This window comes from Meleagris gallopavo, chromosome 8 (assembly GCF_905368555.1).
Source record: "Meleagris gallopavo chromosome 8, MGAL_WU_HG_1.1, whole genome shotgun sequence".
In the NCBI taxonomy this organism is placed as follows: Eukaryota; Metazoa; Chordata; class Aves; order Galliformes; family Phasianidae; genus Meleagris; species Meleagris gallopavo.
In genome coordinates this window covers 28563285-28577433 of record NC_139411.1, presented here as the reverse complement: position 1 = coordinate 28577433, position 14149 = coordinate 28563285, and the positions used below count along the sequence as shown (strand labels likewise).

Here is a 14149-nt window from a genome sequence, read left to right as displayed (position 1 = left end):
ATTCATCAGGGATTCTGGACTAGTGAAGCGCTCAGTACATCAGTGGTGTTGCTGAGTACCGTTGCTGACAGTTGGGCCCCACATGTGAGCGGTGGGCTATGGAGAGGAGATGTGCTTGAGTGAAGATACGCATTCCTCAGAAAAGCTGTGAATCTGACATCTCAATAGCTAGCAAGAAACATTTTTTATTGTTTACCAGAACCAAGTGTTTCTAAATGCTTGCCTATGCTACAAAAGGGTTCTTCGTAATGCTGCAAAATGGGATAAAAAGGAAGTGTGAAGCATGAGTCACTAAGCCACAGGGAAAGAAAGTGCAGTGTGAGAGACCGCAGCACCCTCACTTGGCCTGTGGCCCTTTTGATAGAGCATAGCACAGCTTCCTGCAGTGGAGCCTGAACAGGGGCTGCATTCAGCTCCCCCAACAAGAACAGAGGTCAAGGGTATTTATTCGAGCTGTCCCAGATGTGCCCACATGACCTTCATTAACAAATTATCCAAACAGCTTGTAATTTTCCTAAGTACATTTATCAGGTGTGACTTGAAGTCTTACAGAGCTAAGCTCAGTCTTTTCATAGGATTTGGGTAACAGCATCCTATGGAGGATGGGAAGCAACTTAACTGAGTCTGAGGTGAGAGTGAGGGCAGGAGCCCTGGTGGCTACTTATGGGACTGTTCTTTGTGTTTGATAACCAGTTACAACAATGTACTTGAATGTAGGGATGAAGCAGGCTCCAAATCCACCCAAAAGCTGGAGCCCAGGTGCAGAATAACAAGCTGAGCCCAAACAGTGAACAAGGTGGGAAGAAATCTATTTCTGTAGATAATGCTTTTGTCAAAATAAAGAAAACAATACCAAATACATACATACACACACACATAAATATAAAAAAAAGCCAGTGATATTACCAATATTGCTACTAAAAGTAGAAAGTTGAGGTAGTAGATGGGAAAAGTCAATGGTGCGTGGCAGAGCAGCAATAACTTTTTAACAGCCTCTCTTCACTGCTTCTGTGACCTCTTCCTTCACCTAAATTGGAACCTGTGCATGCTCTTAAAGGTGACTATCTTGTGTCAAGTAAATTGTCTTTGCCAGTAAATGCATCTTGCGAAGAAAAAATACTTAGAAACACAGTTGCTATTGGAAGAGTCATGCTAATGAGAGTAGATGGAGGAAAGAAAGAAGAATTTGGTTTTGTAGAAAAGCAATATTTTCACCCTTCTGAGTTGATTTCACAATTAACTTAGCATATACTTGGAAATGTCCTTGACAGTGCCCTTTTAAGCAAGGAGAAAGCTGGCAAGATCATGTTACAGCATCAGATACACTGAGCAACTGGTGTGGAGGAAGTATTAATGCCCACAAATCTCCTATGTAAAATCACGGCTTGCCTATGAACCTACAGTGAAGCAGGCTTCATCCAGCTGCTCTCTGGCATGGATCCTGAACAGATCTTGCAGTTGGTCCCACATCTTAAGTTACTCTCCTCCTCCCCCACACACTGTTAGTAGCTGTGCCCATTACATTAAGCATTTACAGAGCTGCTGATGGCTGCCCTTTTCCTGGAGATACAGACAGCTCAGCTAAATGCCATTGATGGGCTCTCCTAGGCTTTCCCAGTAAAACTCTTCAGCTAAAGGTGTAAGAGAAAAGGGTTAAGGCAGTCCTGAAGGAGAACTTCCTAGATGATTGCAATCCAGAACAGAACAGTAATCAGCTGAAGAAATTAGTGCTCCCCTCCTAACAACAGCGAAAGAGAGGAACAGCCCCAAATGCAGCTCTTTGAGGGAATAGGGTAGGAGGCTGATAACAGCTTTTTCACTCCAAGCAATTGTGCAGCACCAGGACGCACCTCTTTGTGTATGTTAAAGGACTCTGGTCCTTCCTGAAGAGATGTAGCGTGGGGTAGAGCTCACTTTTACTTGTTCCGGCATTTGCTCACACCCTGTTATTGACAAGACTTCTTGCCAAAACCAGCCTCCCTCCTTATCATATAATTTATACATGCTTATCTGTAGCAGTCTCTTCCTCTTACTTTGATGTCCTTTGAGCGTAAGCCCCTCCAATGATCGAGCAGAGAGGTGTGTATATTGACAGAGTGGGTAAAAGATGAATATAGTCTCATTCTCCCTGGGTTGTGCTCCCTCCATCTCAGTACAAACAGTAACACCAGACTGTTTTAAGCATTTAAGCTAATGAAAGATTAGCATTTCAGAAGTCTATTAACAAAGTCCAGTATTTTGTTGTTATTTATATACTATTTATACATATATTTATATACTATTAATGAATCCAATTAACTTGTGCAATATATGCCTGTGTTAGCCTTATGTCACTCCTGTGTACTGCAGTGCATAAATTATTCCTATTACTGGCCATTGCTGGTTATCTCTTGAGAAGGTAGCAATGAAAAGGAAGCACTTTCTGCTCCTTTGCAGAAATGCAGCAACTACACTAAATACAGCTCTGAGCTTAGCCTGCTTTCTGCCTGATTCAGCTGTCTAAAATCTGCATTTCTCCCTGAAAATCACTTTGCCTTCTGTAGGGGTGAGAAACCAGGGGAAACGACAGGACTGGCTTTAGATAACAAAGAAGAATGCCAGGTATGAGGAGGTCTGGAAACCCATGCCAGCCTTAACTCAGCTTTAGGTTTACCTCAGCGGGGGATGAAGCTCTTGGGAAACAGGTCAGAAGGACAGGCATGCAAGGGAAAAAAAAACCAACAACACGCTGCTTCATTTCTCAGAAAAAGAATATTATCTCTCTTCCTGCTCCTCCTCCAGAAGCAGCAATTTCTGATTCCTGAGATAAAACCAACTGTTTTTTCTGTTCCTCCTTCTTTTCCCAAGCTCTGCTTTCATAGCCTCTCCTCTGCTGCAGTGCTCGTGGGCAGCTGGGAGCTTGGGGAGGTGCCTTCCAGTTCCTTCCTCCTCCTCACCACCTTTCCTGCTCCTCTGTCTCCCCAGACCCACTCCTGAGCAGACTGTGCTATTCTATCTGCTGTTCTATTTGTTTTCCATTGATTGTGTAAAATCCATTTGAGGGCTCAGGTTTTCCTCACTAATTTTGTCATATTCTCTTATTCCCTTACTCCTTCTGACAGAAGAGGAAGTTCTTACAGGTTAATTTTCCAGACCAGCTGCATGTCAATAAACAGTTATACAATATTTACTTACTGCAAAGGAAAAAAGCCTGCAGTAATCTATGAGGGGAAAAAAAAAAAAAAGTAGGGATCATTTTTTCATGCCTCAACAATGGAGTTCTGCTGGATGAGCTCATAGCAACATCTGCAGTGGAAACAGTTAATATTTGTGTTTAAAAAAACCATGAACATGAGACTAAGGTAGAACATTTAAAAATAACTGTTCTTAATGTTGCTACGGAGACCTTTATTATAGCCATAGTACGTGATGTGCATTGATTACATTCCACATAGGTAGCATTTCTCACTCAGACTAGTAGAAACTGACAGTTCTCCCACTTGTACGAGACAGTATGAAGAAGCATGCAAGTCGTGGTAGTGAGGAGGTGTACTTGGGTTTTCAACTCTTACAGAACTGTAAGTGTGCAGTTTTAGTACCCTATTGATTGCTTCTTGCCCTTGCAGATACCCCTTGTTTAACACATGCTCCCTTTTCTGTAGCAGAAGTGTGTAGGGTTGTAGCAATGCTGGTGACAAACAGTGATCCCGTCATAAAAATAAGGGCTATAATTCATGTGGTTGGCAGCGCATGCATTTACAGCTCTCTGTTAGATCTGAGTAGTTTCAATACGTTACATTCAAATAAAAAATAGATTGACTGCTTGAAAGACTGCATTTGCCTTTGAGCTGGCTTGATTAGACCATAGTACCGAAGGCAGAAAACGCGTTGCTTGTGCTCATGCACATGGACTCCTTTACAAAAATGCTGTTGAGAAAATGCTGCTGATCAAAAGCTGTTAAGTCAAAATCTTGGCCAAAAAAAAAAAAAAAAAAAAAAAAAGCATTACCATATTCTAATATTCTAAGCTTTGCTCATTCCAGTAAAAATAACAGTAGATGGAAATGCAGCCCTCAAAGAACTTCAGTTTCACTTATATATGACAGTTTTCATCTCTCTGAATTTTTTAATATTGACTTGGATTAAATAACCTTGTATGGATGACAAATTTTTTGCAGATTCAGGAAGCCAAGCTTCTTTGGGGCTTATTTCATAGAAGTTTTAAATTTCATATTGAAAATATTTACTTCAATTTTTCCATTTGTTAGACAGACAGCTCAATAAGTAAATTCAAGTAGAAGTGTACAACGCAGCACTTCAGGCAGCTGCGGTTTTACAGCCATGCTTCTAAAACTGCTGGAATAACTGCAGTTGGTGGGTAGAATTTATAACCGATTTGCTGAGGTACTGAGGACAGCAGACAAGTTCCTCCCTTCTGTCAGCCTGCAGACCTGAATTCTGCCTTTTCAATCCTCCACCCTTCGGTACATTACTGAAGCTACAAGAAGACAGCCTGTCCTAAAATGGGAAAATTATCCTTTGATTAAGAATGGGGAAGGCTGTGTCACACAGCTTTCCAAGTGGCAAAATGCTTGTGAAACTACAGGTCGCTTTTGCCCTTCTAAATGACAATTTTCAGGATGAAACATGAGGTAATGTTCGTAGATGCATTCAAATTTGGCTCGTGTTTGCCTTGCTTTGAACAAATTCTGAACAGAAGCAGCACAGTGTACTATGAAACCAGACCATTAAATAAACTGTAACAGGATGAAGGCAGGAATGGCAGCACTGTGCTTTCTCAGCATAAATCTATTACTGATAGTTCTTATGTAGATTTCAGTAATGCAGCCATTTGTCTTACATAGCTGGCAGAGTAATATACTATTATAGATATAAAGCTGGGGTGTACAGAGTTAGGTTTGCAATTATTAGTTTCATTGAAAGTCTTCAGGTCATGTCCTTATGCTGCTTGAGTTTGTGCAAGAACACGTTGTGATAAAACTACCTGCTTAAAGGCTGGTCACGTGAGTCCTCATGCTCTATCTTTTTGTTCTTTGACTCCAGAAAAATCAATACAGGTACAGGAAGCCTGTTGTAAAACCCTGTTACCAGGGAGGAACAGAAACAAGACTGTGAATTAATGTTTCTGTTTGCAGTTCCCTTGCTTGCTGCCAATGCAAAGCAAAGCCAACCTACTGCTCCATGCTCAGATGGACGAGTTTGTCTCTAAAGTGTGCATCAGTTCTTCAGGCATTGAGCCCTTCCACAAATTTGAAATTGTTTTTAATGCAGTTCATCGAGGCTTCTTGTGTCAGTCAAGGGCTGATTTGAAATAACCCAGGAAGAGAGCCAAGCATTAAAAAAAATTAAAATCTGAGGTTGTGGAACATCTAAAACATATTGATCATCATGTAATTATACTTGAAATGTATTAGGGGAAGTAGCTAAAACCATCTTCAGCTCTTAGAGAGCTGATGTGGGAACAGGCAAGAGGGCCTTGGGGAGGCTGTCTTATGAAGGATGGCAAAACTATTTCAGAAAATGTACAGGAAAGTTAAGTGAGTGAGCGCTAAATGACAAATGTGGTAACAACAATCCCAAACTTTTCACTTTCTGAAGATTAAGAGAGCTATCATTTACATGAAAACCAGAAGCCAGGGAAGCAGATGCAGCATGAAGGAGCATACGTGTGACAAATCTCACGTCTGAATTAAAGAGCAGTTCCTGGACTTGAAATGCAATGGCAGGCTGGAAATAAAGGAAATCTTCCATTTGCCTTGGATACTGGTAATATAAAAAAGACTGAATTTGTTACATTTACATTTAAAATGGCTTTTTTTTTCTTTTTAAATCTTGGATAAGCTATCTCAGAGCTACAGTTCCTAAGAGGAGGATCTTGTTTCATGACATAATAAAAGCCAGTGTCAGGCGAGATAGCAACTGAATCCCTAATTAAGAGACAGGATACTCTAAGCTTGAACATGAGCCTCTTGAAGTAAGTATCCAAAGTACCTTTACATCCAAAACTTAAGCTCTCGATTAAACAAGTATAAAGTACTTTTGATGATAATTAAAGATGAGCTTCAGTCAAAATACTGGCTTTGTGCTAGGGCCAAACTAAACCTTGGATCTGAACCCTCATTATCATTTGTTTTGACACATTCTGATCAGAATGGATCAGGATGGTTCTATTAATAACCATCTCAAATGCTTTACTTGTTGCACCTAAGATGGCACAATCGCTCAAAGTACCCCTGGTATCCCTCAAATCCTCATTAAAAATAACTAGAAGTTGGTCAAGCGGGGAGCAGAGGAATATTGGTCATCTGAACTGTACCTGAGGGATCTGAAAATGAATACTGACGCAGAAGAGAGATGGACAACAGATCAGTTGGAAAGAAGCTTTCGTGGGGAGCAGAGGAAGGTGGGGTGAACTCTTCCTATACTGCAATCTGCTTCATTCAAGGGCAGAATAAATACTGGGGGAAACAGAAGACAGTGTAGATGGCATCAAAAGAAGTCTGACATGCTTTCAAACTTCAGTGTTTTTAATGAGGTTCACTCCAGTAAAATGTAGAATCACCTGATAAGTAGATGACCTTGTGCTTGGCAGAGTTCAAAGCCAGAACTGCAGGCAGTCCTAATCACTGTATTTCTTTTCTTTTTTCCTTTTTACAGATCTTCAGAACTGGACCAGATCAGCTGTAGTGCTCTCAACGGTAGAAGCCTGAGGATGGTTGAAAGGAAAGGATGTACCACGGCAATCTGTCATCAGTGCAACTTCCAGCAATCTTTGTAGTTAACAGACCGCAGTGGATTTTTTTCCTCCCCATGTATTTACCTAATCACTTTCTAAATCCTGTTTCATGCAATACCGTGAAAATGATAATCTAATTCTGGTCTCTAAGACACAAAATACAAAAACAATAGGAGGCCCAGGAAAGAATGAAACCATTTTGCCAACAGATATTACAAAAACAGGCAACAATTATAGCACATCGACGAAGAAAATTACTAAAACCACTCATTATAAAATAAGCCAGCATTTCCTGCTGTGAAAATGAATTTGTTATTTAGACCACTTCACTGTTTTTGAAAAATCACCACCTGTAATTGCTTTTCTAAGCTCGTGACAAGGGCATTTCTCTTTTGGTGCCACGTCAAATTAAAAGTGTGCCTTTTCAACTGGTCACACTGTCTAGGGTTAAATAACAAATCTTTCCAAACTCTTCATCACTCAACGATTTTTGTATCAGTTATGAATGAGAAGAAAAAAGACAAATGTTTCTAGGATGTCACCACTCTTTGCCTAGCAGTGAGAAATTCACTGTGAAGATATGCTTCTTGTTCTCTACTACAATACCAACTTTTATGTATTTTGCAATCCTTGTCCACTATTTCTGCTGTAGTCTCTTGCAAAACGTTGAAAATTTAAAGCTCTACATTCACATGTTTATTGCCCTACAATCTGATTTACTAAATAAAAGAGTATGCCTGGGCTTTTCTGGGTATTTTTCTTGCTTACGTATAGGTAAAATATTCCCTTTAACAAATGATTCTCATGTTTAAAAAAAAAAACAACCATGCATACCAGGTCTAACTTATGCATGTGCAGCATCCTATTTAATAATTTACAGCTGTGCAAAGAACAAGCAGGTGAGTATATTCCATACAGCTGTACAAAGCTCTGTGTAACCAGAGTGGAAACTGAATAACTGCACGCACCTTTCTATTTATCCAGGCCTCCAGAAAATGCAAACAGTAATTTCTAAACTGAAGCCAAAGCCATAAATGCCTTGAGGCCCTTTCCAGATGGTATGGAGATGAGCCCTTTTTCCCCTTTTACCATGACACGATTTTGTTTTCTTTCTTGAATCATTTCAATCCAACCTAATGTTACACAACATTTTTGCAGCCCTTTTTGCACTCGTGTTAATGTTATTTGCTGCTAATTCTGACAGTCTGTCCTTGTCATTGAAAATGCTGAAACCCACCCAATTCTTGCTTCATAATGAGCCTCCAAGATTACACAGCTCTTGATAAAAATGTTCCTGGGAAAGGATAAAAGTGATTACTGAGCTCAGTGCTTCAGACTCTTAAGCTGCCATCAGGTGCATAAAATGTGCCAATTTTTCTCTTTTGCTTGTTAACAGAGGAAAAAGCTCAAATGAAACATCTGAAAAAGGTTTGTTTTTTTTCACCTGGTGTTCCTCCTGACCTCAAGCTAAAGCTTTACTGCCTTTCTGAATATATTATTCCTTTCCTGAAAAGCGATTTAGTTGCAAATTCAAAAACTTTCTTACTGCACATGCCTGTATTAGCCATGGTAAAGGCCTGTAACAGAGCAGAGCCAATTCTGCACTAATGACCTCTCTGGTATTTCTATAGAAATGCTCTGTTAAACACCCAGGCATTTCAACTTCCAGTCACAAGACCTATAAAAAATTCATACACTGAATCTCTAGTTTCAAACCACAGCTCTGCATCATTAAGAGCTTTTCAATCCTCCCACCCCATAGACATTATGCAAGATGGGGGGAGGGAGGCTTTATCTTCCCAGCACTTAAATTTCACATTTTCTTCTCCTGTCTGCGATTTTAACTGGCTCTGGTTGGCGGTTGGTAAAAATGTGTGAGCTGAAGAGCACAGAAACAGGTTTATGTCTCATCACCACCGACAGAGCTTGAGAACACGTCGCATTTCAAGATTTGCCCCAAACTTCTCTCATCAGCAAAGGGGCTTCTAAGGAATCCCGGCACCTCCGTGCACCTCGAGCTCTCTCCAGAGGGATTTCACTCAGAACCCACCAGCCAGCTGCTCGTCTCCGAACACCGTCCCCGGCTGACAGCCCCGTCCCATCCCCTGACAGTCACCCGCCCGCAGCCATTCCCGGCGCCCCGCTGCCATTCCCGTTCCTCCCACCCCCGCGCATGCGCACGCAGCACAGTGACGCCATACCGCCCGGCGCCGTGACGCTCCCTACGGGACCTTCCCTTCTCCGCCAATAGCGTCGCGCGGAGGGCGGGCCGGCCCCGCCCCCTCCGCCCCTGCCGCCGCCGCCGCCGCCGCCGCCGGGCCGCCGCGGGGTGGACCCGGATGAGGCGGCGGCGCGCGAGGAGCGGCGGCCGGCAGCCGGCAGCCTCGGGCCGTTAAGCGCGGGGCCGTGAGGGGAGGGAGGCGCGCCGGGGGGCGAGGATGCTGCCGGTGTACGCCATCCTGCTCTCGGCGCTGGCCGGCTGTCTCCTCACGCTGCTGCTACAGTTGCTGCTCCTCTATAGGAAAGCCCCGCAGCCCCCCGGGGGAACCGGAGCCGACGACGGCCTCGTCTACGCCCGCGTCGCGGCCGGCCGCAGCCTGAAGGACTATCTGCGTGGCACCGAGCCCGCGGGCGGACAGGCGGCCCCGGAGCCGGCCCCGGCCCCGGCCTCGGCCCCCGCCGCCTCAGCTCCTTCGGCGGGCCCGGAGCCCGGCGCCAAGCCGGCCCAGCAGCCCGAGCCCGGCCCGGAGCCTTCGTCCAGCGAGGAGACGTGCCATTTCCTCAACGCCATCTTCCTCTTCCTCTTCAGGGAGCTCCGGGACACGGCCTTAGTGAGGAACTGGGTGACCAAAAAGATCAAAGTGGAGTTCGAGGAGCTGCTGCAGACCAAGATGACGGGGAAGGTGTTGGAGGGGCTGAGCCTTCGGGACGTGTATCTGGGCAACGTCCTGCCCGTCTTCAAGGCCGTCCGGCTCATCCGGCCCATGGTGTGCAGCGAGGAGGGCTGTCCCGAGGAGCTGGGCTTCGAGGTGGACCTGGAGTACAACGGCGGCTTCCATCTGGCCATCGACGCAGACCTGGTCTTTGGCAAGTCGGCCTACCTCTTTGTCAAGCTGTCCCGGGTGATGGGCAAGCTGAAGCTGGTCTTCACGCGCCTGCCCTTCACGCACTGGTACTTCTCCTTCATGGATGACCCACTGATCGTCTTCGAAGTCAAGTCGCAGTTTGAAGGGAGGCCCATGCCTCAGCTCACTTCCATCATTGTCAACCAGTTCAAGAAGGTTATCAAGCGCAAGCACACCCTGCCCAATTACAAAATCAGGTAAGAGGTGGCCTGTGCCCAGAACGTTACTTGGGAAGGAGCGTGTCGGAGTTGGTGTTACGTTCTTAGTAGGTAAAGAGAGACTTCTGACCGTATTTCTGCATTTGGGGTGCTTGTGCATCACTTATTGATAAAGCTTTCTATGAAGTTAGGCATGGATTTACAATTGCAACAGGTGGAAAAAGCCATCGCACTGTAAGACTGTGACAAGCCCCAGAACACATAGGACTAAATGCTGAAACAGATGCCAGGAATTCTTGGGTCCTGTCAGGTGTCCAACAACAGGACTGTGATCACCTTTGGGAAAGGCAGAAGGCTGGCTCTGAAGGACAGCATATGGCTTGGGGGTGGCCTTCTGCTGCTGCTAAGCCCCCCTGGCCAGAGCTGTGGCTGATGCTCGTCCAGCGAGACAAGGGTTTTGTTGCTTAATGTGAGACAGGAATAAGCCCTCTCTCTAGGGAATATTTCTGGAATCACATGATAAGCAGTGTCCTTCTCCTTCCGGTTTGCTTTATTTCTTCAGTAATTCTGGTGAAATGTAAAAGTTGATGGGGTAGTGGATGTGTTGTGGTAAAGCTTTGGGGAACTTCTTGGTTTTTTTGTTTTTTGGGTGGGTTGGTTTTTTGTTGTTTTTGGTTTTGGGTTTTTTTTTTTTTTTTTTTTTGAGGCTGAAACGTTTTCTCTCTGTAAAGGCAGATGCTGCAGCACATACAATGCAAAGTTCAGGGATGTTTCTGCAGTAGAAGTGGCAGTTGGCATCATTTTGATTCCACCTTGAGTTCCGATTTGAAAAATCAATACTGCCTTGCCTCTGTCAAGGTATACAATGTTCCCCTTATCTCAAGTATCTTAACACTCTTAGGATACTATGTTTCCTTTCTCTCTGGTTCTCTATTTGTAGTTCTTAGGTGTTCAGGAAGGATTTTTGTTTACTACATTCTTCTCCAATAAGCCTTTTCTCTGAGATTCCTCCGGCATGAGTAACTGAAAATGTCTGTTGAAGTGTAATTAGTAGTGTCATAATTTTTAAAGCCTTTTCAGCTGGTTCTTCTGCAATCTAATTTAGAAGAGTTCTCGTGAAGCTGGATGTGTAAAATATCCAAGATTTGAAGGTCCCCAAAGGGCAGTAAGTAGTTTCTTAAAGTAATGCTGTGCTCCTTTGAGATTTCAGAGTACTGAATTGCTGTCTGGAAGGCCCTGGGCAGCAGTGAAACTGTCGAGCAAGGTTGCTTCCATCCTTTTACTGTTCTGGAAAGAGACTGAAGCTGCTAAATGTGGAAAAGAGTCCAAAGGAGAGGCTGGGAGAGCACAGTCTCAGTGACAGTCAGCGTTCTCAGCGTACCTAGGAAGAGCAAGTAGAGCAAATAATCTTTATGCTCTCCAGACAAGTTTCTAGCCTGTTTGTGGAAGCAATAATGATGTGCTCTTTCTCCTTAGCAGCAGGAGAAAGGCTTCTTTGCTTTTCCCGTGGGAGATTCACTGGACAGCAGGGCTTTGTTTTTGTCTAGATGTAGGGGATCGTCAATATATTTCTCAAATGTTCTGCAGCATTTGGCATGTGGGAGCCACTGGCATGTTAAAGAGACTGGAGGGGATAAAGGGCAGAAGCAGAGCTCAGTGTTTGGGCCAGAAATGAGAAGAAGTCTATGAAGACAGAAGCTAAATGACACTGAGAACAACACAAGACACATAAATTGTTATAAAACTAAGAAGAGTTAACTTATTTTAGAATGTTCTCTTTAACTTGTCAGGAGTTGGGAATTTGAGAATGCTTGAGAGGAAAACATTCTCACAGCTGATTCTCACACTGGATAGTTGGCTTGTTTGTACAGGGTGACAGATGTTCAGTGGTGCCCAACCCTGTGTTTGGTGCTTTGGTCCTCTACATTTTATTTCACATTCTGAATATGAAATTCTGACACACTGTGTTGCAACGAGGGGGAAGGCAGGAGACTGAGCTTAATGCCTGTTAATGAAATTACCTTAAGTAAGGAAGACTGGATCATTGGCATTCTGACTGTTTAGAACTCTGCCTTTGACATTTTGTAGTGGAACTGCAGACCCATTCCTTCATGGGGACCTTTAGGCTCATTATCCATGAACCTTTTGGCTGTCCACATGCACCCAAAATTTTGTGGAGTATATTGTATGAGTTAGTTTAGCTACATCCCAAGACAGCAGAGGTAACTAACAGATAAGTAGTGACAGTGCACTCTTATATGATGGTATAGTTGAGAATTAAGGCATTCAGGCTTATGTGATATGGAGAATTGATTTGGAAAATCTTGTTCCCTGTTAAAAAGATGCAGAACTTGGTATTTTTAATAGACATACTTACATGGCTAATGTATTCTTAGAAATATTCCTTACCAAAGAGTATAAAGAAGTCAGGACAGTTTCACAACTGCTTAATAACCTGCTGCCTTACTTAAAACTTAACGATTTCTCATATACTGGGAATGTGCTTATCCTCTCTCCATTGTTTTCATATGGTCTATATGCTTCTTGTTTAGAACCTGGTGCTTGCTTCTGTGTGTAGTTCAAAGCCTCTTGCTCAAGTAACTGTAAATAAATTTTTGAATAGCAGTAATTACAACCCTGTAAACAAAAGCAATTGGAATGTAGGGAGTTCTCTTTCCAGCTGATTAAAAAGGTTTGTTATCCCAATAGAGTTCAAATTGAGTCCACAAAGGAGTTTTAAGTTTAAGATAAGTGGTGGTAAAATTAAAAATATGCCATTTTTGCTGTCGTCTTCATTAGGCAACTTTTAGAGAGTTATGCTGATGAATGGCTTGAGAACTTCTGCCAGTAGTTGATTTTTTTGAACGCTCTGTAAATAAGTTACAGTAAGACAGATCCCCTTTCTTATGTTATTTAATTGTAGAATACTATACTAGAAAAAGCATTCCCAGATATGTACCAATTTTTAGGCAACAAAGCAGTGATTACCAATACCATCTTCCTCCATATCATCCATTGCCAGGAGTGCCTTTGTGCATTGCACATAGCTGCAGTGTGAATGTGGAGTAAGACCTCGTGCATTCCTGATGCACTCTGAGTATCTATGGGGGAAGTCAATGTAGGACATTGTGTCTCAAAATTCACTATAGCATAGCATGTACAAGTTTCTCTATAAAAGTAATTGAAAAAGGAGGGATGCAGTTTGTCTAAACAAATAAGTAGTGATTTGTGTTTTATTCTAATAGTGTGTAATCTCTTTGCTTTGGCTCTTGAAGAAACGTATTCATATCCGGCGAACGCTCATTTTGAAGCTATTGCCATTCAGTGCAGAGCAGCTATCTCATATGTTGCTTCTAGGTTGCATTCCTAGAAGCAAGGCTGCCAATAAAATTCAGTGAATAGTAGGGTGGTTTTTATTTTTCCAGTCATTGTTGATGAAGGGTCTGTGCAATTCACTTGGAAATAGCAAGAATTATTACTGTTCTATACCTACCTTCAATGCTTTTGTCGCTTTGCTATAGAAATATGAGCAGCTTGCTTTTCTGAAACCTGTGATCTGTTAGAGAAGCATCTTGTGCAAATGTGTTCTTCCTTTTTTTCCAATACACGTGAGCTTTGGTTCACCCTTGAGAAAGGAGATAATTGCAGATCTGCCACTTACCACCAGCTGTGTTCTGTCATCCCAGGATCTCTGCTACTGGCATTCTCTGGATCCAGTGAGTCATACCCACCAGCACACTATGACCCATTGCTGGATTTTTTTATGTAGGCTTCTTTTGCTACAGATGCTAATAGATGCCAGTTACCAGCATGCAGAGTTTATCGAGCACACTGAATCCGAGCTGTCATTTCTCATAGTATGCTCTCAAACTGTTCTGCAGAAGTAGTACCACAGACATTTCTTTTGTTGGTTTTAACTTCTATATTGTGTCCTTTTAATAGTAGGCTAAAGTGGTTAATGCTGGGCTGTGATTACTAGCATTGCCATAGCATACTTAGTGTTTAGAGGCAGGTAGCAAGGGCTGTTTCAAGTGTCTGTCTTCCTGCTCGTTTGTGCTATTGGAGGTGTCACAGGTTCACTTCTTAGTTCTCTAATGAGCTTACACCTTGCTCGTTAACCTGCTTATTGG

At 43.0% G+C, this 14149-nt stretch overlaps 2 protein-coding genes across 23 annotated transcripts in view; both read left to right on the top strand.

Annotated features, from left to right (window-relative positions):
- LOC104912029 (uncharacterized) overlaps nt 1–7479 on the top strand; it is a 72044-nt gene extending 64565 nt beyond the window's left edge. For 21 of the 22 annotated variants that reach the window (XR_014884827.1, XR_014884826.1, XR_014884823.1 and 18 more), the window contains one exon: nt 6658–7479. The gene's annotated coding sequence lies outside the window, so the exon portion shown is untranslated. Of the gene's footprint in view, nt 1–5598; nt 5767–6657 lie in introns of all 22 variants that reach the window. The other variant, XR_014884808.1, reaches the window with a different exon arrangement.
- A 1509-nt stretch (nt 7480–8988) lies between these two features.
- PDZD8 (PDZ domain containing 8) overlaps nt 8989–14149 on the top strand; it is a 51580-nt gene continuing 46419 nt past the window's right edge. Inside the window, exon 1 of the mRNA XM_085229779.1 lies at nt 8989–10058. Within this exon, the coding sequence (XP_085085905.1) occupies nt 9175–10058 (884 nt within the window). The 5' untranslated portion in view covers nt 8989–9174. The remainder of the gene's footprint in view (nt 10059–14149) is intronic.